Raw genomic sequence first — 21,427 nt, 5'->3', positions numbered from 1 at the left:
CACAGTGCTGCAAGATGTCCTGGGAAAAGCTGGGAGGCAGCCTTGGGTAGGGCTAACGGGGGAGGGGGCGGTGGTCCTGGGCGGAGCGAGGGGCCACTGTGCAGGGCGGGCGTCCAGAGAAGAGCGCAGAGGCAGCTACGGGCCGGGCGTCCGGGGAGGAGCGAGGGCGCCGGCGGGAGGGGAGGCGGCGATGGGGCGGGACCTCCGTCTCCCCGGACTCTACCGGTGCTCAGAAGTGACGTGGCGAGAGCGCCGCTAGTCCCGGTGGTGGCAGCTGGTGCTCTGATCCGAAGCAGGTCCCTGCTGTCCTCGCTGCCGCGGGTCCGTGCCGAGCGCCATGGCCCAGCCGCCGCCCGATGTCAGCGAGGACGACTGCCTTCCGGAGTACCGCCACCTCTTTTGCCCCGACCTGCTCCGGTGAGGGCCTCGCCCTGGTCTGCCTTTGAGAGCGGGGCCAGGAACTGGGGAGGGGGGCCCGGGGTTCGGGGCGTCCGAGTGCTCCGGTCCTTTGATCCTTGCACTGTGGAGCGCGCGTTCTGTTTGGCTTGGCCCGCGCCGGGGGATGTTGCGAATGGCAGTTCTGGGAGGGAGGGAGGGAGGGGCAGGTGGAGGACGGCTTGTATGTTTTGAAAACATTACTCACTGAACTGACAACTTTATGAATAGACAATTTGAGGCTGAAATTGGATGGCCCGGAGACCCAGAAAGCCTAGGCATGCAGGCTTTAGCGTTTTATTTTCTTACAAAAATCACCCACGTTATTTGTTACCAGTCTAAATGTGATAGAGGTGCCCAGTTCGTAGGGTCAAAGTCCTCCCAGAGCCACAGCCTTCCCCCACTCCCCGGTTTACGGGGATATCTTTAAAAAGCCTCGTGTTGTTGTTGTTTTAATTCTTTATTGTTTAAAGTATTACGTAAGTCTCCTTACACCGCCCCCCTCCATTGACCTCTCCCTGGCTGCCCCCACCCCCAAAAAAGCCTCGTGTTTTCTTCCCCCAGGGACAAAGTCGCCTTCATCACAGGCGGTGGCTCTGGGATCGGATTCCGGATTGCTGAGATTTTTATGAGGTGAGCACTCCTCTGTTTGATCTGTGCCCACCACCCCATCTCCACTACTGACTCTCACACTTCCTCACACCTTCCCGCTGGATCCTGGGATTTCGGGCAAGAGGCTGGTGGGTGAGGGAACCCCTCTAGGCAATGAGCCATTTAAGAACATCTGAAAGGCGTCAAGTGCTGTCCTAGGGGAGGCAGGACTCCAGGGCCCTCTCCCAGACCTCAGTGGAGACTGTGTGGCTGTGGTCTGAGCACCCTCATTTATACAAAGAGGGAGGGTTCCACAGCCTGAGGTAACTCCCTTGCAGAGCCCCCTGGGGCCTGGCTGTGAGCCAGAGTCAGGGAGGGCCCAGTTGCATGTGGAACACACTGTCTCTTGAGACACAAGTTCCATGGCCTCAGGCCCAAATCGAATATTTATCACCCCGACCTGGGAAGGGCCCAGAGTTAGGCTGGGGTTGGGGGAGAGGGAGCCTGTTGATATCCTAGGGACCCTCTCCAGTTTCTCCTGGACCCTCACTTTTCATACCAGGGAGGTGAGCCCCACTGGACAAGATTTTGGGAATCATTCGTTCTAGGTGAACTTTTTGCCAAACTGGTGGCTTGGGGCTTGTTGCTTCTCTGAACAGAGTATGACTAGCTGGTCAGGGTCATTTTTTTTTTTTAAATATATTTTATTGATTTTTTACAGAGAAGAAGGGAGAGGGATAGAAAGTCAGAAACATCGATGAGAGAGATCGATCAGCTGCCTCCTGTACGCCCCACAGTGGGGACGTGCCTGCAACCAAGGTACATGCCCTTGACCGGAATCGAACCCGGGACCCTTGAATCCGCAGGCCGACGCTCTATCCACTGAGCCAAACCGGTTCGGCTGGTTAGGGTCATTTTGAGGAGCAGGTAGAACATGCTTAGAAGGTGATAGCTGCTATTGTTACTACCAACACTGTGAGGAGGTGACACTGTTGTAATGTACCCCGCGAATCACACAAGGACGCCTCAAGAAGTCGAATTAAAGAGTCGCATTTATTGCAAATCCGGGAGTATGAGGGGGCATTTCCCAAATCTCATAGTGATAAGATGGCCGCAACACCAGGTATATATAGGCAAAGATCACAAAGGTATAGATTACATCCCAAGGCTTGGAATGAGGAACCTGGTTTGCAAAAAAGCAATTTACAGAAGCAGAAGCAGCATGTTATCTAAATTATAGTTTTGGGTCTCGGATCACTGAATTGACAGAAACACATTATCTAGAGCCCTCGGGTCTTGGGACCACTGAGTCAACAGACACACGTTATCTGGAGCCCTCTGACCTTGGGATAATTGTGCTGTCCTTCCCAGGTAAAGGAAAATGTGCGCCGAAACCGGTTTGGCTCAGTGGATAGAGCATCGGCCTGCGGACTGAAAGGTCCCAGGTTCGATTCCGGTCAAGGGCATGTACCTGGGTTGCAGGCACATCCCCAGTGGGGGGTGTGCAGGAGGCAGCTGGTCGATGTTTCCCTCTCATCGATGTTTCTAACTCTCTATCTCTCTCCTTTCCTCTCTGTAAAAACTCAATAAAATATATTTAAAAAAAAAAAAGAAAAAAGAAAATGTGCTTTCTAAAATCAGTATGACCACAACCCATGGGATTTCACATTACAATCAATAGGGTATTTAATCAAATGGGGTGATTCATATAATTCAGAAAACAAATAACTTTTCTATTATTTTAGTAAACAAATAAGTACAGAAACCAAACAGCAGGGTTAAAGTTAAACTATAGTTTCTACCTGAGATGATTGCTACCATACTCAGCACAGGGCAGGTGCCCTGACCTCAGAATGGGCTTTCTGTCCATCTCCAACATCACAGGGAGAGAGGACAGGAGCACGTGGGGCCATGCCAGGGGGACCCAGAGGGCCTCATGCAAATGCGTGGGCCCCCGTTTGATGTTCACAGCTGCTTGGGTGCTGTGCACATGGAGTTCGGGGCAGGGCCTGTATCCTGAGGCCCGCCCAGAAATGCTGGGAGTGGGACTAATGGCAGCCATCTACAGTCTCACCACAGTGGCTTAGCTGTGTTCAGACCCCTGTGTCCTCTGACAGCTGTACCTTCAACATTGAGCTGGTGTTTCAGCCCAAGAGACCCTTGGGGGAAGGGGGCTCTGCTTAGAGCTCTGGGCAGGAGCCCATCTGGGTTTATCTCTTGCGCCTTGCCATCCTCACTCCTGCCCTCTGGCTTTGCAGGCACGGCTGCCACACGGTCATTGCCAGCAGAAGTTTTCCGAGAGTATCAATGGTAAGGTGTCTCTACTATGCCTACCCCATCCATGGGTGGCTGTGGAGACCCAGAGCCTGGACCTGGAGGGTCCTGAGGCCCAGAGGATGTTGACTCCAAAAGCTGCTCCTCTTCCAAATATCAAGCTTCGGTGGAGGTTGTCTCCCAGGAAAACACCTGGCTTTTAAAAACGTTTAATTATTGGGTCCTGTGAGGGACCCTCATGCTGAGTGGTACTGATGCTAAGAGAGATCTCTGAGCTCAGCTGGGTTATAATAACGGTCCACATGTCCTACCCACCCAGGAGGAAAGTCTCACCCCTGCCACAGTGGGTCTCTGGGCAGGGACGGGAAGTCCGCTAGAGCTGCCACTGACCCATGACCAGTGGCCTGGAAGGTGATGTGGAGGGAGGAGTGTTGAATTTCTTAGAAATGCCCATGAGGGGTAGTGGACCCGGGGAATGGCTACCTGCCAGCTGCATCTCTCAAGAGTGGAGTCCAGCAACAAACCCTGGCTTCCCAGCAGAACCTGGACACATCCTCCTTGGATGCTGAAGGGCTGTTCTCTCTGGGCTGAGGCCACTTGGCTGATGCCCACCTCTTCTCTCCCTTCCTGTCTGACTTCTAGGCTGCCAGAAAGCTGGCTGCAGCCACTGGCCAGCGATGCCTCCCCGTGTCTATGGATGTCCGAGATCCCCCAGCCATCGTGGCTGCCGTGGACCAGGCACTGAAGGAGTTTGGAAAAATCGACATTCTCATAAACTGTGAGTCACTGTTAAGCTAGGCCAGAGGTTTTCTGATGAGTCAGCGATGCTAGACCTTCCTTCTTGGAAGTCCCAGAACTTTTATCCCGGGCTCCAGGCCACTGTCTTGGTCCAACTCTGTTCCTTCCAAGGCATTTCAGTGTGGACTTGGCCGAATCAGAGTCAGAGGCGATCTCAAGCCTCCTTCCCTGTCCAGCTTGTGCCGTCCTGAAGTCTGTGTGCTCTACCTGCCCAGGGATCCTGCACCATCTGTGTCTCCTTCCACCCTGCAGGTGCAGCCGGAAACTTCCTGTGCCCAGCCAGCTCATTGTCCTTCAATGCCTTCAAGACTGTGATGGACATCGATACCTTGGGCACATTCAACGCGTCTCACGTGCTCTACAAGAAGTTCTTCCGAGTGAGTGTTCTCTGGTTGGGACCTCCCCTCTTCTGGTGGTCTGCTCGCTGACAAGCGCCCTCCTCACACACCTCCCAACCCCCCCCCCCCCCGCCCCCATGTCCACCATGTGTTGCAGGACCATGGAGGAGTAATCGTGAACATCACCGCAACCCTGGGTACCCGGGGGCAGGTGCTCCAAGTGCACGCAGGCTCTGCCAAGGCGGCCGTGGGTATGGCACCCCTTCTGGTCTGCTCTCCTGGGTTCCTTAGGGTCCCTCTCCTGCCTGTCCCTGGAGGCCAACAGTGTCTGAGTGGGCAGTGGAGAGGCCCAGCCCTGACCCTGAGTCCCCGCTTCAACCCAGGCCACCCCAGAAGTCCAAGCAGCCCTGCATTCTCCCTCATGCCTGCCTGCCTTCCTTCCATGCAGATGCAATGACGCGGCACTTGGCCGTGGAGTGGGGTCCACAGAACATCCGAGTCAACAGCCTTGCCCCCGGCCCTATCAGTGGCACGGAGGGGATCCGGCGGCTAGGTAAGGCTCTCAGGAAGCCCAGGCTCTCTTGGATGCTCCCCTAGGTACAGGCTCCACAGTGCCTCCCTGGGCTCCCCTCTCACCTGGCTGGGACAAGTGCCAACTTTTCATGGCTCCCTGGGGCTGGCAAGGAGCCATTTGTGGTTAGCACACAGCAGCAATGGACTAAGGATTAACTAGACTTGGGAAACCGCTCCCTTGAGGTCGAGGCCACAGGGCTACTGACCTTGATGTTTGAGTCAGAACCAAAGTGGGGCTTCCACTGAAGCTTCCAGAACCTTGGCAGGGTGTCCATCGAAAAGCCCTATGCCGGTTCTTTGGCAGTGTTACTCGGTACCTGGCGTGTCCCTTCTCTGCGAGGATGGTGCTAACAGTGCCCACAACGTTCTCGGATGTGGTTTAGAGAAGGCTGGGCCGTGGAGGGTGGGAGGCCTTGAGATCCTGTGGCTCACAGGGTTTGACCTCCCAGGTGGTCCCCACGCTGACAAGATCCTGGCCAGCCCCCTGCAGAGGCTGGGGAACAAGACGGAGATCGCCCACAGTGTACTCTACCTGGCCAGCCCTTTGGCATCCTACGTGACAGGGGCCTTGCTGGTGGTTGACGGTGGGGCATGGCTGACGTTACCTAATGACATGAAGCTGCTGGCGGATTTTGCATCCTTCTCTGCTAAGCTCTAGGTGATGTGCCACTCCCACCTTCTGGGTGTCATTTGTGTTCATGGCCCTTTCCCAAGACCCCACCCTGTGGGCTTTTGGTCACTGTTTGGGCCCTGATACGTTTTCATTCAATTCCTTGGGCATCTTTCGAGACATGTTCTTGGGCATGTTTGGGCTTCCACTACTCCAACAGACCAGGCCATATGTAGGTCAAACTGGGGAGGGGTCTTCTTGGGTGGTACTGGGAGGGGGCCCAGCCAATGAGGCTCTACCCCAGATCTCAGGGCCCTCCTGCAAACCAGGGTGGGCATGGCTTGCCTGGCAGACAGGAATTCTCTCTCTCTCTGGGAGCTCCCCTCGGTGACCCTCTCCGGAGGCCTGAGGGCTGTCTGAGCCCATGCAAGGGTGCCACTGCTCTCTGCCTCCCCCCTCCCCCAATCCCAGTGGTGTGGCTGGTCCATGAAGCCTGCTTGTCCTGGTTCTCTGAGCAGCAGCTTCCTCTGAGGAAGGCTGAGGCCCAACTCATGCCTCTGAACACCTCATCAAACCTCCTGGGTCACAATCACAGGGTGGTGGTAGAATGTCCTAGACTGTGGCTGTTTCCTGTCCCACCTGAGGGGGTGTGTATGGTGAGGGGATAGCCCAGGAGTTCACGGTTCAGTCACACTGTGAAGCCAGGTTTGGAGCAGCCTTCTGTGATGACCCCCACCATCCTTCCTGGAGACGGGTTTGTGAGCACAGTGATGTTGAGAAGCCCCTCTTCTGAGGCCCTCTGTGCTTTGGTTGCCATCAGCCATGTTCTGAAGTGCCCGTGAGTGACCAGGCAGCTGGAGGTGGGGGGTGGGGGAAGTCTGGGCTGGGAAACCATCCACTGGGGTGAGGAGCACTCATCTAGGGGAGTTCTGGAAGAGGGCAGAAGGGGACTGCTGGTGTCTGCCCCCCAGGGGATACACAAGGCTTAGCTGCCCACTGCCGTCTCCCGGTCACTTGTGGGTGCTGCCCAGATGGCAGATACCGTTCCCTAGGCTGTGCAGGAGATGGGCCCTGGTGCGCTTCAGTCCTCTGTGACCTTGGTGTCTGCTGGCATTTCTGACAGGAGCTGGACAGCTGAAGCGAAGAAGGCATTCTGAAGGGGAGGCTGGTTCACAACCCACTCTTGGATTCCTGGGCCCTGCCTCTCACTCAGCTGAGAACGCCAAACCAACCACCCAGCAGAGCAGCTGAAGCAGAGACTAACCCCTCCTCTGAGAACCATTCTGTGTTCCCGTCCCCTTCCCATGGCCCATCTCCTGTGCATGGGCAGGCGTGACCAGGCAGTGAGGCCAGCCTGCTGACCTGCCCGCACCACACAGATATCTGCCAAGGGGTGATTGGCATTCCAGAGCTCCCTCAAGAGTGGAGGTGCAGACCAGTTGCTGGGGTACACCCCTCACCCCCTGACCTAGGGTTAGGGGCTATCCTGCTCTGCCTAGTCCCAGCCTGGGCTGGCCTCCTCCTGCCTGTTTCCTGTCCCACCTGAGGGGGTGTGTATGTGAAGGCATAGCGCAGGAGTTCACAGGTCAGTCACACTGTGAAGCCAGGTTTGGAGCAGGCTTCTGGGATGACCCCCCGCCCCCCCATCCTTCCTGGAGACAGTAGGATGCCTCAAGGTCAGCCCTCTGGTTAGGCACACAGTTCCATCCTTCCTTGTTGATATCACCAATTTGTATAAGCAAAGATCCTAGAGCTTTGCCAGAAAATATATTTCCTTAAAGAATAATATTTTTTATTATAAAACATCTATTCATTGGACTTTGCAAAATTTTTTGGAAGGAAAAGGAAGATACTTGAATAGAATCACTGTGACCTGGTCATTTAGTGTTTCCTTCCTATCTTTTTCCTGTGAAGAGTTTAGAAAATGCTTCCTATCTAATGCCTGAACACCCTGCAAGGTCCCCATGTGCTCTTGGTCTGTTCCTACTGCCATTAGGGGGCTGAGTGTGAGTTCTGTGCCCCAGAGGACCATGCTCACTTGTCCCTTGTTCAAGTCCCTTCATTCTATGAAAAGAGACCACTTCTCCTCAACATGTGCAAGGGAGTAGCAGGGAAACCCCATGGCCATCCCAGCTGGGAGGCCACCTGGCAGAGGGAGCACCTTTTGCTATTTAAAGGTGCTCTCTGTTGTCAGGGAGACCAAAATGTGGTGCATCAAGTTCACCAGCAAGACAGAATGGGCCCTTCGCTGGTGTTGCTCAGTGGATAGAGCATCGGCCTACGGACTGAAGGGTCCCAGGTTTGATTCCGGTCAAGGGCACATACCCGGATTGCGGGCTCTATCCCCAGTAGGGGACGTGTAGGAGGCAGCCAATCAATGTTTCTCATTGTTGATTCTATATCCCCTGTCCCTTCCTCTCTGAAATCAATAAAAATATATTAAAAAGAAAAAAAAAAAGACAGAGGGGTCCTTATGATACTGCTGGGGGGAGAAGACAAAAGAGTGAAAGCAGTTACTGGGGAGACCTGGCCAGTGAGAGGCAGAGGCACTCCTGAGGACCCCTCTCCATATGCCAGCGAGCCTGGGCCTGCTGTTCTTCCTGAGGAGTAGGCCCCGGGGATGGCCTGAGGGGGAGGGTGTCCCACCATGGATGACTAGGCTCTGCTGCTTTTGAATGTTGGGATGCACTGTTGAGGTGCAGGTTCCAGGGGTAAGCCTTTTATTATTGTACTAGAGGTCTGTTGCATGAAAAGATTCATGCAATAGGCCTTCCCTTCCCCTGGCTGCCAGCACCGGTTTTCCTCCGTCACCTGGACCCAGGCCTTTGCTCAGGCCGGAGCCGCCTTCAAGCCTTCACTGCCCCACCTGGCCACCCCGGGTCGGGTTGCACACGGGACGCCCACTGCCCCAGGTTGCAGATAGCAGGCCCGGATGGCGGCGGGGCAGGCGGGATGGCACTGTCCCGCCCTGCCTGCAGTATGCAAATTAGCTGCCATCTTTGTTGGCAGTTAATTTGCATATCATACTGATAAGCCAATGGGAGGTGTAGCAAAGGTATGGTCAATTACCATGTTTGTCTATTATTAGATAGGATTAGGGTGCTCCAGAAACAGAACTGATAGGATGTATATAGATATATATGGAATTTATTAGAAGGATTAAATAGCAGGTCAAGAAATCCCATGATTTGCAAGCTGGAGACTCAGGAGAGCCAATGGTATAACTCAGTCAGAGTCAAAGGCCTAAGAACTAGGAGCTCTGATGGCCAAGGGCAGAAGAGAGAATTCTGCCATCAGTGGATTGGATGAGGTGATTTCACCCACATTGGTGAGAGTGGATCTTCACTCACTCTACTGTGCTAATCTCTTCTAGAGACACCCAACTATCTGGGCATCCCTTTGTGCAGTCAAGTTGACACATAACATTGATCATCACAGGTGCATACAGTAAAGTGTCTCCACACTCCATCTCCTGCACATGCTGGTCAGTTTGGTTATGAGAAATCAGCCTCTGGCTTAGTCTACCAGCCCAGGCTGTCATCCTGTAGGTACGGGATGACCACTGGGGGCTCGTGGGTCACAAGCAGGTCCAGCAGGCTTCTCTCGCTGGTGGTGAGGCTGGTGATCCCAAGTGCAAGCTGGTGAGGAGGGCCAGGTGCACAGGGTGTGGCATCAGTCCCAGCAGTGGCACTCGGGCTCAGTGGCAACTGGCAAAGAACTAGGTTATCCCCTTTCGCATTCATCTCAAAAATGCCCCTAGAAAATGCCAGGTTTTCTGAAAAGAAGGATAATTGTTTTATATGTGAGCCCTAGTCAGAGTTTTCTTCAACCTTAGCCTTGGAAGCTGATTTACAGCCCTGCCAACTTGGCTCCCCCTTCGATGGGGTGAGGGTGTTTGTCATCCTTTCAAAACTATACATAAGCCGAAACCGGTTTGGCTCAGTGGATAGAGCGTCGACCTGCGGACTGAAAGGTCCCAGGTTCGGTTCCGGTCAGGGGCGTGTACCTGGGTTGCGGGCATATCCCCAGTAGGAGATGTGCAGGAGGCAGCTGATCGATGTTTCTCTCTCATCGATGTTTCTAACTCTCTATCTCTCTCCCTTCCTCTCTGTAAAAAATCAATAAAAAATATATTTAAAAAAGAAAATAAGTAGCTGGCTTTAAAAAAAAAAAAAAACTATACATAAAACATCAGCCAAGGCAGAGGACTGCCCCCCACAAAGAAGCTCTCACTTGGGGTACGACCCTGCAGCCCTTTTTCCATATCTTCATTCTCAGGGAGCAGATGGACATGTTGAAAAGCATTGTACACTGTGTTTGTTGAATGAATAAATGAACGGCCCACTATGTTGTTGTGAATCACGGATGTTATTCCTATAATGCTATAGGACAGGGGTCCTCAAACTACGGCCCGCGGGCCACATGCAAATACAAATATTGTATTTGTTCCTGTTTGGTTTTTTTACTTCAAAATAAGATATGTGCAGTGTGCATAGGAATTTGTTCATAGTTTTTTTTTTAAACTATAGTCCGGCCCTCCAACGGTCTGAGGGACAGTGAACTGGCCCCCTGTTTAAAGAGTTTGAGGAGCCCTGCTATAGGATGTTGCTATAATGCAATGACTCTCTGGGCTCATTCATCTTTATATCTACAGAAAGCAAAGAAAATCTTAGAGTTGCCTTAAATAACCAGTGCTAATTTGAGGTCATTTCTCTCTGCTGACTCTTGTTCCCATGGTAACTTGGTTGAATTAGACTGGCTTGCATGTGCTAGCTTTATCCTTCGGGTCATCTCTGGAGGACCTGGAGGCTAGACACCTAGCACTAATGGTGGTTTCCCAAATGCCACACTGTTTTCTCAGTTGCTGAGTTGTCATACCCTCCACACCTCCTTCTGTCTTCCTGTCCCCTTTCCTTCTATGTGCACTGAGCCCGTGCTTTGCCCAGCCCCCTGGCTGGGAACCCAGACAGGACTCTGACCCTCCTGGACTTCCCTGCTTTCTGTCCACACTGAGAGAAGTGGAAAGAGAGACATGAGACATCCCTGAGAACCTCAACAATTTGAGGGTCAGAGGATGTTCCTCTGTCCTCATCCTGTGGGTCAGTCAAGTCAAGCCCTCACCCTGGGCTCCAAGTTCAGGTGAGCATCTTTTGTTCCCTGGGAACAATCTTTTGTTTCTTCCCAGTGCTTCAGCTAGGCAGCGATGTCCTCTTGCACAGGGCAGATGGGCTCTCAGGGCTCAGGGCTTCCCATGTTGGGAAGCTGGCTGGGCATGGGCCCCGTGGGCATGTCCCTCAGGATGCTTAGGTTGGCTGCTGATGGATGCATGCGGCAGAAACCTATTCTGGCTGTTTAGAGCCAAAGAGCGAATGTATGGGGAAGATCCTGGCTCCAAGGATAGGATGCACTGGAGCTCCAGGATAAAGCTTGGAGCCAGGGCTCTGGGGTCCCTTTTTTCTCTCACCCTCACCTGGCCCTGTGAGCCAGCAGCTTCCCCTCCCTGCACATCAGCTGTCTCCATGTCTTGGTCCCATTGCCATGGGTATACCCTGTAGTCCAGCTCCTTGAAGAGAGACACAGAGTTCCTGAAGAAATGTGCATGGTCATTCGGTCTGGGTCAGGTGTCCGGCTCTTGTTCATTAAACCCTGGCCAAGGATTGCTCACATCATACAAACATGGCAACTCCCACTATAGTCGTGGATTTGATTGGACAAGGGCTGCTTTTAGAAAATGTGTGTTATAGCAGACCATCTACTGTAGGTCCTAAGTCACACCAAACAAACTCACTAAAGACCAATGTGTAGGCCCTGGCCAGGCAGCTCGGTTGTTTAGAGCAGCGGTCGTCAAGCGGTGGTGCACGGACCACCAGTGGTCCGCGAGGTCCAAAAGGTTGGTGACCGCTGGTTTAGAGCATTGTCCCAACACCAAGGCCATGGGTTCGATCTCCAGTTAGGGCACATACAAGAATGTGGCTTGTGTAGCTCAGTGGTTGGAGCATCAAACAGCTCCAAGGGTCATGTGTCCCATTCCTGGCCAGGGGCACGTGCCTGGGTTTCAGGTTCGATCCCCATGTTTCTCTTTCTCTGTCTCTCCCCCTTCCTCCCTCCTTTCTACTCTCTTTGAAAATCAATGGAAGTATATCCTCAGTTGAAGATGACCAAAAGTAAAATAAAATAAAATAGAAATCCACCAATTAATGCATAAATAAGTGGAACAACAGATTGATGTTTCTCTCTTTCAATAAATTAAAAAAACAAATTTACGTGTAGCCCCTTAAGCTGATAGTGTGTGTGAGTCTGTGTGTGTGTGTGTGTGTGTGTGAGAGAGAGAGAGAGAGAGAGAGAGTCTGTGTTGTGTGTACTCCTTTTCAGTGATTGGATGAGTCTCAGGTCTCCCTCTCTGGTGAAACCCAAAGGCCACTTGGGAGATGGCAGAGGTTGCCTAAGTTCGGATGATCTACACAAGCTTCCCACTTATATCTGGGGCCAGGACTTTGCCCAACTCAGCTCTTCTGTGCTAGGGACCATGGTGGAGACTGGATCCTTCTTTGGACTTCTGTTTTTCTTGCTTATGCCAATGGAACCCTTGAGCGAAACAGCCCCCAAAGACAGGGCATTGCTGCTTTCCTATTTAGCATTGGGTTCTGGTTCAGGTCCCTGGAATGAGACCTACATCACCTTGTCAGCAGGCAGAGGTGTAGAGGGCTCTTTAGTCTTTACTTACTGGCTATCTCTTGCATTATTTTCTCAGGTGACAAACATAATCAGTATGGATTTCACGAACTGAACTCTCAGAGGATAACATTATCTTCAGGGCTGGGAGCTTTTTGGAGTACTCACCACATCCATTAGTCAGAGTATCTCGATAAGACATTACTTGGCAGGTGTCCGTTGAAGAAGGAATGATAAATACACAGAACTCAGAATTAACTTTTTTTTAAAAATATATTTTATTGATTTTTTACAGAGAGGAAGGGAGAGAGATAGAGAGTTAGAAACATCGACGAGAGAGAAACATCGATCAGCTGCCTCTTGCACATCTCCTACTGGGGATGTGCCCGCAACCCAGGTACATGCCCTTGACCGGAATCGAACCCGGGACCCTTCAGTCCCCAGGCCGACGCTCTATCCACTGAGCCAAACCGGTTTCGGCCTCAGAATTAACTTTTAACTCTTCCACCATCACATGTCATTTGGACAATTTTTACACAATGGGAAGAAAATGACGTGGATTAGCTCTTCACCTCTTTGGAAAATGTGACCTGAGGCTAAAAAAAGGAAGTTCTGAATCCACACACAAACTTCTCACTGCCCCTCAGTGCGGCTCCCCCAGCTGTGATTTTGGCTGCAGGAGAGATGAGCTGGGTGCAAAAGGTGGGCTTTGAAGCGCTCTGGGCACAGTGGGGATTAGAGATGCCTGTCTTCACAGGAAGATGGGAGCAGGTGCCAGCAACGTCAGAGTGAGATGGATGGTAAAATAGGAAAATCATCCAAACGTTGATTGAGTCAGGAGGGACTATACTGTGCCGTTCAAACTCATTTTATTTTTACTCTAAGAAGTGTACTTTACTAAATTTGAAGGTGAGAAAAAAGCCTATCCCACTGAATAAAATATCAGTAAACACGAGTGTGGATCTGTGCTCTTAACTGCTGGAGGCTACAGGGGGAGTGTGTGATCTAGATCTAAAATTGACTTCTCTTTACAAAATGCGAATGTTGTTTCCAAAATTGTAAAATAAAAATATTTGGCTGGTGCCTGACCAGAGTGGCTCAGGTGGTTGAGCATCGTCCTGGACACTGAAAGGTTGCTGGTTCGATTCCCAGTTCAGAGCACGTGCCTGGGTTGCAGGTTCGATCCCCAGTTGGGGTACATCTGGAAGGCAACCCATGGATGTTTCTCTCTCACATTGATGTTTCTCTCTCTCTCCCTTCTTCTCTCTAAGGATGTCCTTAGAGAGGATTAGTGATGATTAAAGATATATATATATATATATATATATACACATATATATATATAGATATCTATCTCTATCTATCTATATATAGATAGATAGATATAGATATAGATATAGATATATAGATATAGATATATCCAGCAGTTTTTGTTTATAGCTTGAATATACTTGACGTACAATAAACTGCACTTACGTAAAGTGTATTATTTGATGAATTCTGACATACATCTTTACCTGTGCAACAATCACAATAAGGAACATACCCATCACCTGCAAACCATTTCCTCCAGTCCCTTGGTAATCCTCCCCTCTGCTTCTCCCTCACCCTTATCCTCAGGTGACAGTGGGGAAGAACTGGTGAGCCATCCAGGATGACAGCTCAGGTCCTGGGAGGGCAAGACCAGCCAGAAAGGGAGTGAACATGTGGGAGAAAAGGTTCCACGAGGAGAAGGGGAATCGAGAACACCTGGCTGAAAGGTGGGAATAGTAGGAAGAGGTGCTAGACCAGCCGTGGGCAAACTATGGCCCGCGGGCCGGATCTGGTCCGTTTGAAATGAATAAAACTAAAAAAAAAAAAAAAAAGACTGTACCCTTTTATGTAATGATGTTTACTTTGAATTTATAAAAGCACTCCATCCATGCTTTTGTTCCGGCCCTCCGGTCCAGTTTAAGAATCCACTGTGGCCAAAACCGGTTTGGCTCAGTGGATAGAGTGTCGGCCTGCGGACTGAAAGGTCCCAGGTTCGATTCCGGTCAAGGGCATGTACCTGGGTTGCAGGCACATCCCCAGTAGGAGATGTGCAGGAGGCAGCTGATCGATGTTTCTCTCTCATCGATGTTTCTGGCTCTATATCTCTCTCCCTTCCTCTCTGTGAAAAATCAATAAAAATATATTAAAAAAAAAAAAAAAAACCATTGCGGCCCTCGAGTCAAAAAGTTTGTCCACCCCTGTGCTAGACACTCAGCTGGGTCCAGGACCACTGTTAAGGAATCCCAGTGCAGGCTGTTTGGTGCTGGCTCTCCTTCCTGACCCTGGCCCCTGTCACAGGGCAGTCTCTCTCCTGCTGTCCATCTCCAGGGCCACCAAAGCTGCCCCCGGCCTGCTGCCCCAAACCACCTTGCAGGAGGCTCCCACTTGCCCACTGGCTGGCTCAGCCTTGGCCATTGTGCTCTGGGACACAGGGCTCTCTACATGGACTGATGTCCAGCCCTACATGGCCCTCAGCGCTCATTGAGAGCAGGGCCTGCCACGGATGTATCTGGAACTGTCCCCTTTGGGAGGAGGGCTTCTTTAGACAGCCTCCCAGAGCCTGCTCCCCAACTCTCTGATCTGGGTTCCTACTATAACACCACTTTTGACACAAATCATTTTCAAATATTACAATAAAATGGCTGGTAGAGGTGACCTCACAAATACATGGGGAAAGAACAGATAGTCTGGGGGAAACTGGCTCAGTAAGTGAGAAAAATAAATTCAGGTGCCTACCTTACATCACATTGAAACAGAAAAACTCCAAGTGGATTAAAGTCATAGTGTCAAAGGGAAAACTATACATTTAAGCAGGTATCTGACACTGGGCAGAGGATTCACTTAATTTTAAAAGTGTTTAATTATGAAATTAAAATACTAGAGGCCTGGTGCATGAGATTTGTGCACTTGGGGGGGGGGGTTTCCTCAGCCTGGCCTGTACCCTCTCACAGTCCAGGAGCCTCAGGGGATGTCCCATTGTGGAGAGCGGGCTTAAGCCGGCAGTCGACATCCTTAGTGCTGCTGCGGAGGTGGGAGAGGCTCCTGCCACCGCTACCGGCTTGCCAGCCATGATCCCGGATCTGGGCTTCTGGCTGAGCGGTGCTCCCTCTGTGGGAGGGCACTGATCACCAGGGGGTAGCTCCTGTTGAGTTGAGCGTCTGCCCCATGGTGGTAAGTTCGCGTCATACTGACCGGTTGTTCTGCTGTTTGGTCAATTTGCATATTTGCCTTTTATTATATAGGATGTGGATAAGATTTAATAACAATAAAAAAAACAAGACACATCCACATGTTCACCACCAGAATTTGATCCTTTGCTGGGTTAACCAATCTTGATCCTGTTTGCTTCCAATTTGTCTGCATTTAAAGGAAATAAATTTTATAAGAAGAGTTAAATTTCACTTTTCACTCCTTTCCTCTTCTGTCCCCCTCAATATAATTCCCATGCTTGTTTTGGTATTTTTACTACAAATAAAGATGCTTAAAAACAATAGATGTCATTGAGGATGTGTTTTTAGACTGTGCAAAAATGGCATTACACAGTTCTACAACTTGCTTTTTCACTTGTTTTGTAAGTCCGTCCACGGTGATGTGGCAGATGTGGTTAAATCATGGAAACTACTACATAGCATTCCATTACAATAGATTACAGCTCCACCACTCAGCAATCTTTTTTTTAAAAAAATATTTGCCGAAACCGGTTTGGCTCAGTGGATAGAGCGTCGGCCTGCGGACTGAAGGGTCCCGGGTTTGGTTCCGGTCGAGGGCATGTACCTGGGTTGCGGGCATATCCCCAGTGGGGGATGTGTGGGGGGCAGCTGATCGATGTTTCTCTCTCATCGATGTTTCTGACTCTCTGTCTCTCTCCCTTCCTCTCTGTAAAAAATCAATAAAATATATTTAAAAAAATATTTTTATTGATTTCAGAGAGGAAGGGAGAGGAAGAGAAAGATAGAAACATCAATGAGAGAGGATCACCGATCAACTGCCTTCTGCACACGCCCTACTGGGGATCGAGCCCACACCTGGGCATGTGCCCTGACCGGTAATTGAACCGTGACCTCCTGCTTCATAGGTAGATGCTCAACCACTAGCCACACCGACTGGGCCAGCGGTCTCTTCATGGGACTATGAAAGCCAGCGCTGCCGGGACATCCCTTTCCTTTCTCTTCTTCGGCCTCTGAACCTCTCTATCCTGTTTCCTCATGAACCTGTGCGTTGGACGGTACGGAAGTGGAAGTGCTGTATTAGTAATGTGAATCCCATACTCGGCTAGGACCAGAGTTAATTTTTACTCTGATTGGTGTCAAATGCTATTTTAATTCATTCCCTTGTGTACCAATGTGGTTCAGCATCTTTTTTGTGTTTACTAGCCACTTGGGTTTCCCCCTCCGGAACTGCTTATTCTATTCATTGCTCATTTTTTTAAGGGGTAGCTGTTATTTTACTGTTTTTTTGTTGTTTTTTTTTAGGATTTCTTTGTGTATTCTGGTAATGAATCCTTTATTAGTTATATCTGTTCTAAATCTCTTCCAAGTTGCTATGCACTGAATTGTGCACCCCAAATTCATTAGTTGAAGCTCTAACCCCCAATTTGATGGTATTTGGAAATGGAGCTTTTGGGAGGTAATTAAGGGTTAGATGAGGTCATGTGTTGGGGCCCCAATGAAGAGATTAGTGGCTTTATACGAAGAGGAAGTGAGAGAAATGGCTTTCTCCCAGGTGAGGAATACCTAGAAGGAAGCCCTCACAAGCCAAGAAGAAAGCTCTCAACAGGAACGAATTTGCTGCCATCTTGATCTTGGACTTAGCTTCCAGAATTGTGAAAAGTAAATGTCTGTTGTTTAAGCCACCCAGTGCATGGTATTTGGTTATAGCAGCATAAGCAGACTAACGCACTAGTCTATGATGTGTCTTTTGTCAAACAGAAGGCCAATTTAAAAAAATATTTTTTTCTAAAATAAAATTTACATACAGTAAAATTTACCCTTTGTAGTGAGCAATTCTGTGAGTTTTGGAAAACACATACAATATAGAACTACCATTACAATCAAGGTATAGAACATTTTTTTCACTCCAACAAATTCCCCTGTCCTCCAGTCCCCACTGGTCTGATTTTTGTCCCTATACTTTTGGAAGTATTTAAATTTGAATCATTCTTTTCTTTAATAGTTTGCAATTTTTATTCTTGTGTAAGAAATTTCCCTGATCCAAGGTTCTAAGTATATTTTTCAATGTCTTCTAAAAGTTTTTCTTTCCAACTTTATGCTTTTGATTACTCTGTAATTATTTTTGCATCTGATGTGATAAAGGGATCTAGTTATGAGGTTTCTGTATTAATGAATGGCACCAGCTATGGAACAGTCCATCCTTTCCTTAGGATTAGCAAAGCCATCAAGGATAAAACTATTGGGTTGACTACTCAAAATTAAAGATTTCTGCCCTAGCCATTTTGGCTCACTGGATAGAGTGTTGGCCTGCAGACTGAAAGGTCCCAGGTTTGATTCCAGCCAAGGGCACATGCCCGAGTTGCAGGCTTGATCCCCAGTAGGGACCGTGCAGAAGGCAGCCAATCAATGATTCTCTCTCATCATTGATGTTTCTATCTCTTCCTCCCTCTCCCTTCCTCTCTTAAATCAATAAAGAAATATATATATATATTTTTTTTAAATATGTTTTATTGATTTTTTACAGAGAGGAAGGGAGAGAGATAGAGAGAGTTAGAAACATCGATGGGAGAGAAACATGGATCAGCTGCCTCCTGCGCATCTCCTACTGGGGATGTGCCAGCAACCCAGGTACATGCCCCCGACCGGAATCGAACCTGGGACCCTTCAGTCCGCAGGCCGACGCTCTATCCACTGAGCCAAACCGGTTTCGGCAAGAAATATATTTTTAAAAATTAAATATTTCTGTTTAATTTTCCAACAGAGTTCATGAAGGGGTCACAGGCAGGGAGAAGTTATTTACAACATCAAAAACTGATAAGGGATTTTTTTTGGTTAATCCTCACCAGAGGATATTTTTTCCATTGATTTTTATAGAGAGTGGAAGGGAGGGGCGGGGAGATAAAGAGAGATCTATGTGAGAAAGACACATCAAGTGGAGTGGTTGCCTCCCAAAGGCAGGGATCAAACTTACAACCCTGATATTATCCTTGATCAGGAATCAACCTGGGACCCTTCAGTGCCAGGGCTGATGGTCTAACCACTGAGCCACCAGCCAGGGCTGATGAGGGATTTTATCTGAAGAAAAAGGTCAGAGAATCAAATAAAAAAATAAGCAAGTTCTACTGAAGTATGGTAGCAATCATCTCAGGTAGAAACTATAGTTTAAATTTAACCCTGCTGTTTGGCTTCTATATTTATTTGCTTTGTTTAACAATAGAAAAGTTACTTTGATTTTCTGAATTGCATAAATCATCCCATTCGGTTGAATACCTTATTGATTGTAATGTGAATACCCCATTGATTGTGATCTTACTGGTTTCAGAAAGCACATTCCTCTGTACCTGGGAACAAGGACAGCACAATTATCCCAAGACCTGAGGGTTCCAGATAATGTTTCCCTGTCAACTCAGTGGTCCCAAGACCCGAGGGCTCTAGATAATGTGTTTCTGTCAACTCAGTGGCCCAAAGACCCAAAACTATAATTAATCTTTGTAGATAACTAATCGGCTCAATCTCGCTTCTGTTACTGCTTTGTGCAAACCAGGGACCTCATTCCAAACCCTGGGATGTAATCAATACCTTTGTGATTTTTGCCTATATAAATCTGGTGTTGCGGCCATCTTTTCACTGCGAGATTTGGGAGAGCAAAATGTCCCCTTGTAGTCAGATTGCAATAAATGTGACTCTTTAATTCAACTTCTTGAGGCGTCCTTCTGTGATTCGCGGGGTACATTATAACACTACTCCTGGGCAATTCACAGATATAAGAGTAAGAAACATTAGCATTCAGTGAAGTTCGAATAAGAGAAGATGAACCCTAAGTGGTTTAGCTCAGTGGATAGAGTGTTGCCCTGTGGACTGAAGAGTTCCAAGTTTGATTCCAATCAAGGGCACATGCCAGGGTTTTGGGCTGGATCCCCAGTAGGGAGCATACAGGAGGCAGCTGATCAATGACTCTCTCTCATCATTGATGTTTCTATCTCTCTCTCCCTTTCCCTTCCTCTCTGAAATCACTAAAAATATATTTAAATATGATATATATATATATATTTAAAAGAGAAGATGAGATGACATTTTAAGTTGTCAGGCTAGAAATCATATGTAATGTTTACTATAATTTTGGGTATTTCCTCTTTATTTAAAAATATGTGCATTTAAAAAAAAATGGATTTGTAACGAAATTGAGCTTTTCCTATAACCCTCCCCCTCCTTTTGTCAGTGGCCAGATCTCACCCAGATGATGGAGAGGCCCTACTTTAACTAAGGTTTCCTGACCCACTTTCCCTCCACTCCCCTGGCAGGTCCCACAGGGCTGTGCCACACAGCCAGGAATCTGCTGAATCACCTTCCTATTTTTCTCCACAGGCCGAAAGTCACCCGGGAAGAGGGATCTAGGAGACCTACCTGCTTAGAGAGTTCCAAAGAAATGTTTATCCCAAGTAACTTCAAAAGAAAACATTCACAGAGGGAGATTCCCAGACATTCGCTCAGACCCCAAAACCAACAGATGTGAGCTGCACCCCACCCTCCCTTCCTCTTCTGTGTACCTGATACCTGTTTGAATTAAACCGTGCATAGGAGGAGTCAGTCAAAATGGCAAGAGGGGTTGTGTGTACTGAGCTGGTTCATTTCATCTGACTGCTACCAATAACAATGTCCATAGGCCACAAAGGGGACACTTGAGGTCTGAATGACTGACCCAGAATTGTCACTTTTATTTTTTTTTAAAAAATATATTTTATTAATTCTTTTTTTTTTTTTTTTTTTTTTTTTTTTACAGAGAGGAAGGGAGAGAGATAGAGAGCTAGAAACATCGATGAGAGAGAAACATCGATCAGCTGCCTCCTGCACACCCCCTACTGGGGATGTGCCTGCAACCAAGGTACATGCCCTTGACCAGAATCGAACCTGGGACCTTTCAATCCGCAGGCCGACGCTCTATCCACTGAGCCAAACCGGTAACGGCAGAATTGTCACTTTTCATGTTTCACACACAGAGCCTCTTGAATTGGTCCAAGCTCACCATGCTGGGGTTCCATTTTGGCACATCAGCCAGCCTAGGAATGCCGAATTTGGGGGCATTTGCAGCAGGAGGAATGCCTATTTCCCCAGCATGCAGCTCTGATATATATTTTTTTCACCTCACCCACATTAACCCCCTTATTTAGAAAGGCTGACACATCACTATAACTACCTCGGAAAACTGTATTTGGCCAAAGGCATCAGTCCTATTTCGAATTCTTGCCAAAACTGGAGATGGTATTTTTTCTCTGAACACAGAATCTTCCTGAGTAGAGCATACAGCTCTTTTTAAAAAAATATATATTTAATTGATTTTTACAGAGAGAAAGGGAGAGCGATAGAGAGTTAGAAACATCGATGAGAGAGAAACATCGATCAGCTGCCTCCTGCACACCCCCTACTGGGATGTGTCTGCATCCAAGGTACATGCCCTTGACCGGAATCAAACCTGGGGCCCTTCAGTCCGCAGGCTGACGCTCTATCCACTGAGCCAAACTGGTTAGGGCAGCATACAGCTCTTAAAAGATATTGAGAATATAGTTGGGGAGGGTGGAATTCCTTGCTTTTCTTTTTCCAAGGCCAACCTCACAAAATCCCATACCACGGTACCCTGGGATTTTGTCATGGACGATGACTCAGTTAATTAACACTGTACACTTGGAAGCAGAGGTTCAGTTTCCTTTGGTTCTTGCCAAAGCTGCTTATGAAACATATCTGATTTGGGTGCCCACAGCGTTTAAAAATATCATTTCATACACTCCCTCGATACATTTAGTTACAGGCTAAATTTAGCACCTCGCCTGGGGCCCGGCAGCTCACCTGCTTCTAACTAGCATGTCTCCACTTTCATGCCTGCTGCAGGGTACTCATGTTCCTGTCTGTCGTCCCGTGTCCTCGCTGATGAAAGCGAC

General features: G+C 48.9%; 1 protein-coding gene across 3 annotated transcripts; it reads left to right on the top strand.

The window, feature by feature from the left end:
• The first annotated feature begins 224 nt into the window (after positions 1-224).
• Positions 225-20,003, top strand: DECR2 (2,4-dienoyl-CoA reductase 2). 3 transcript variants are annotated; one of them, XM_081089540.1, is made up of 9 exons: positions 225-417; positions 1,000-1,068; positions 3,285-3,336; positions 3,943-4,078; positions 4,351-4,475; positions 4,594-4,687; positions 4,885-4,989; positions 5,459-5,667; positions 19,860-19,991. In XM_081089540.1, the coding sequence occupies exons 1-8, from the start codon at positions 338-340 to the stop codon at positions 5,665-5,667; spliced, it is 870 nt and encodes a 289-aa protein (XP_080945666.1). In that variant the 5' UTR covers positions 225-337; the 3' UTR covers positions 19,860-19,991. The 3 variants fall into 3 exon arrangements, with proteins under 3 accessions (XP_080945666.1, XP_080945665.1, XP_080945667.1); XM_081089539.1 differs by lacking the exon at positions 19,860-19,991 and adding an exon at positions 6,743-8,059; XM_081089541.1 differs by lacking the exon at positions 5,459-5,667 and having other exon boundaries at positions 19,860-20,003.
• The last annotated feature ends 1,424 nt before the right edge of the window (positions 20,004-21,427 follow it).

The sequence above is a fragment of the Myotis nattereri genome (genome assembly GCF_964212035.1).
Source record: "Myotis nattereri genome assembly, chromosome: 4".
Taxonomy (NCBI): domain Eukaryota; kingdom Metazoa; phylum Chordata; class Mammalia; order Chiroptera; family Vespertilionidae; genus Myotis; species Myotis nattereri.
Note: the sequence above shows the minus strand (reverse complement) of the source record. Positions and strands in the feature narration are given on the sequence as shown.

Excerpts from the sequence above, each read along its gene's own strand:
- DECR2 (XM_081089540.1), top strand. The coding sequence starts at position 338 with ATGGCCCAGCCGCCGCCCGATGTCAGCGAGGACGACTGCCTTCCGGAG. Across the intron at positions 3,337-3,942 it reads GTTTTCCGAGAGTATCAATG|GCTGCCAGAAAGCTGGCTGC; the intron begins GTAAGGTGTCTC and ends TCTGACTTCTAG. Across the intron at positions 4,990-5,458 it reads GGAGGGGATCCGGCGGCTAG|GTGGTCCCCACGCTGACAAG; the intron begins GTAAGGCTCTCA and ends TTGACCTCCCAG.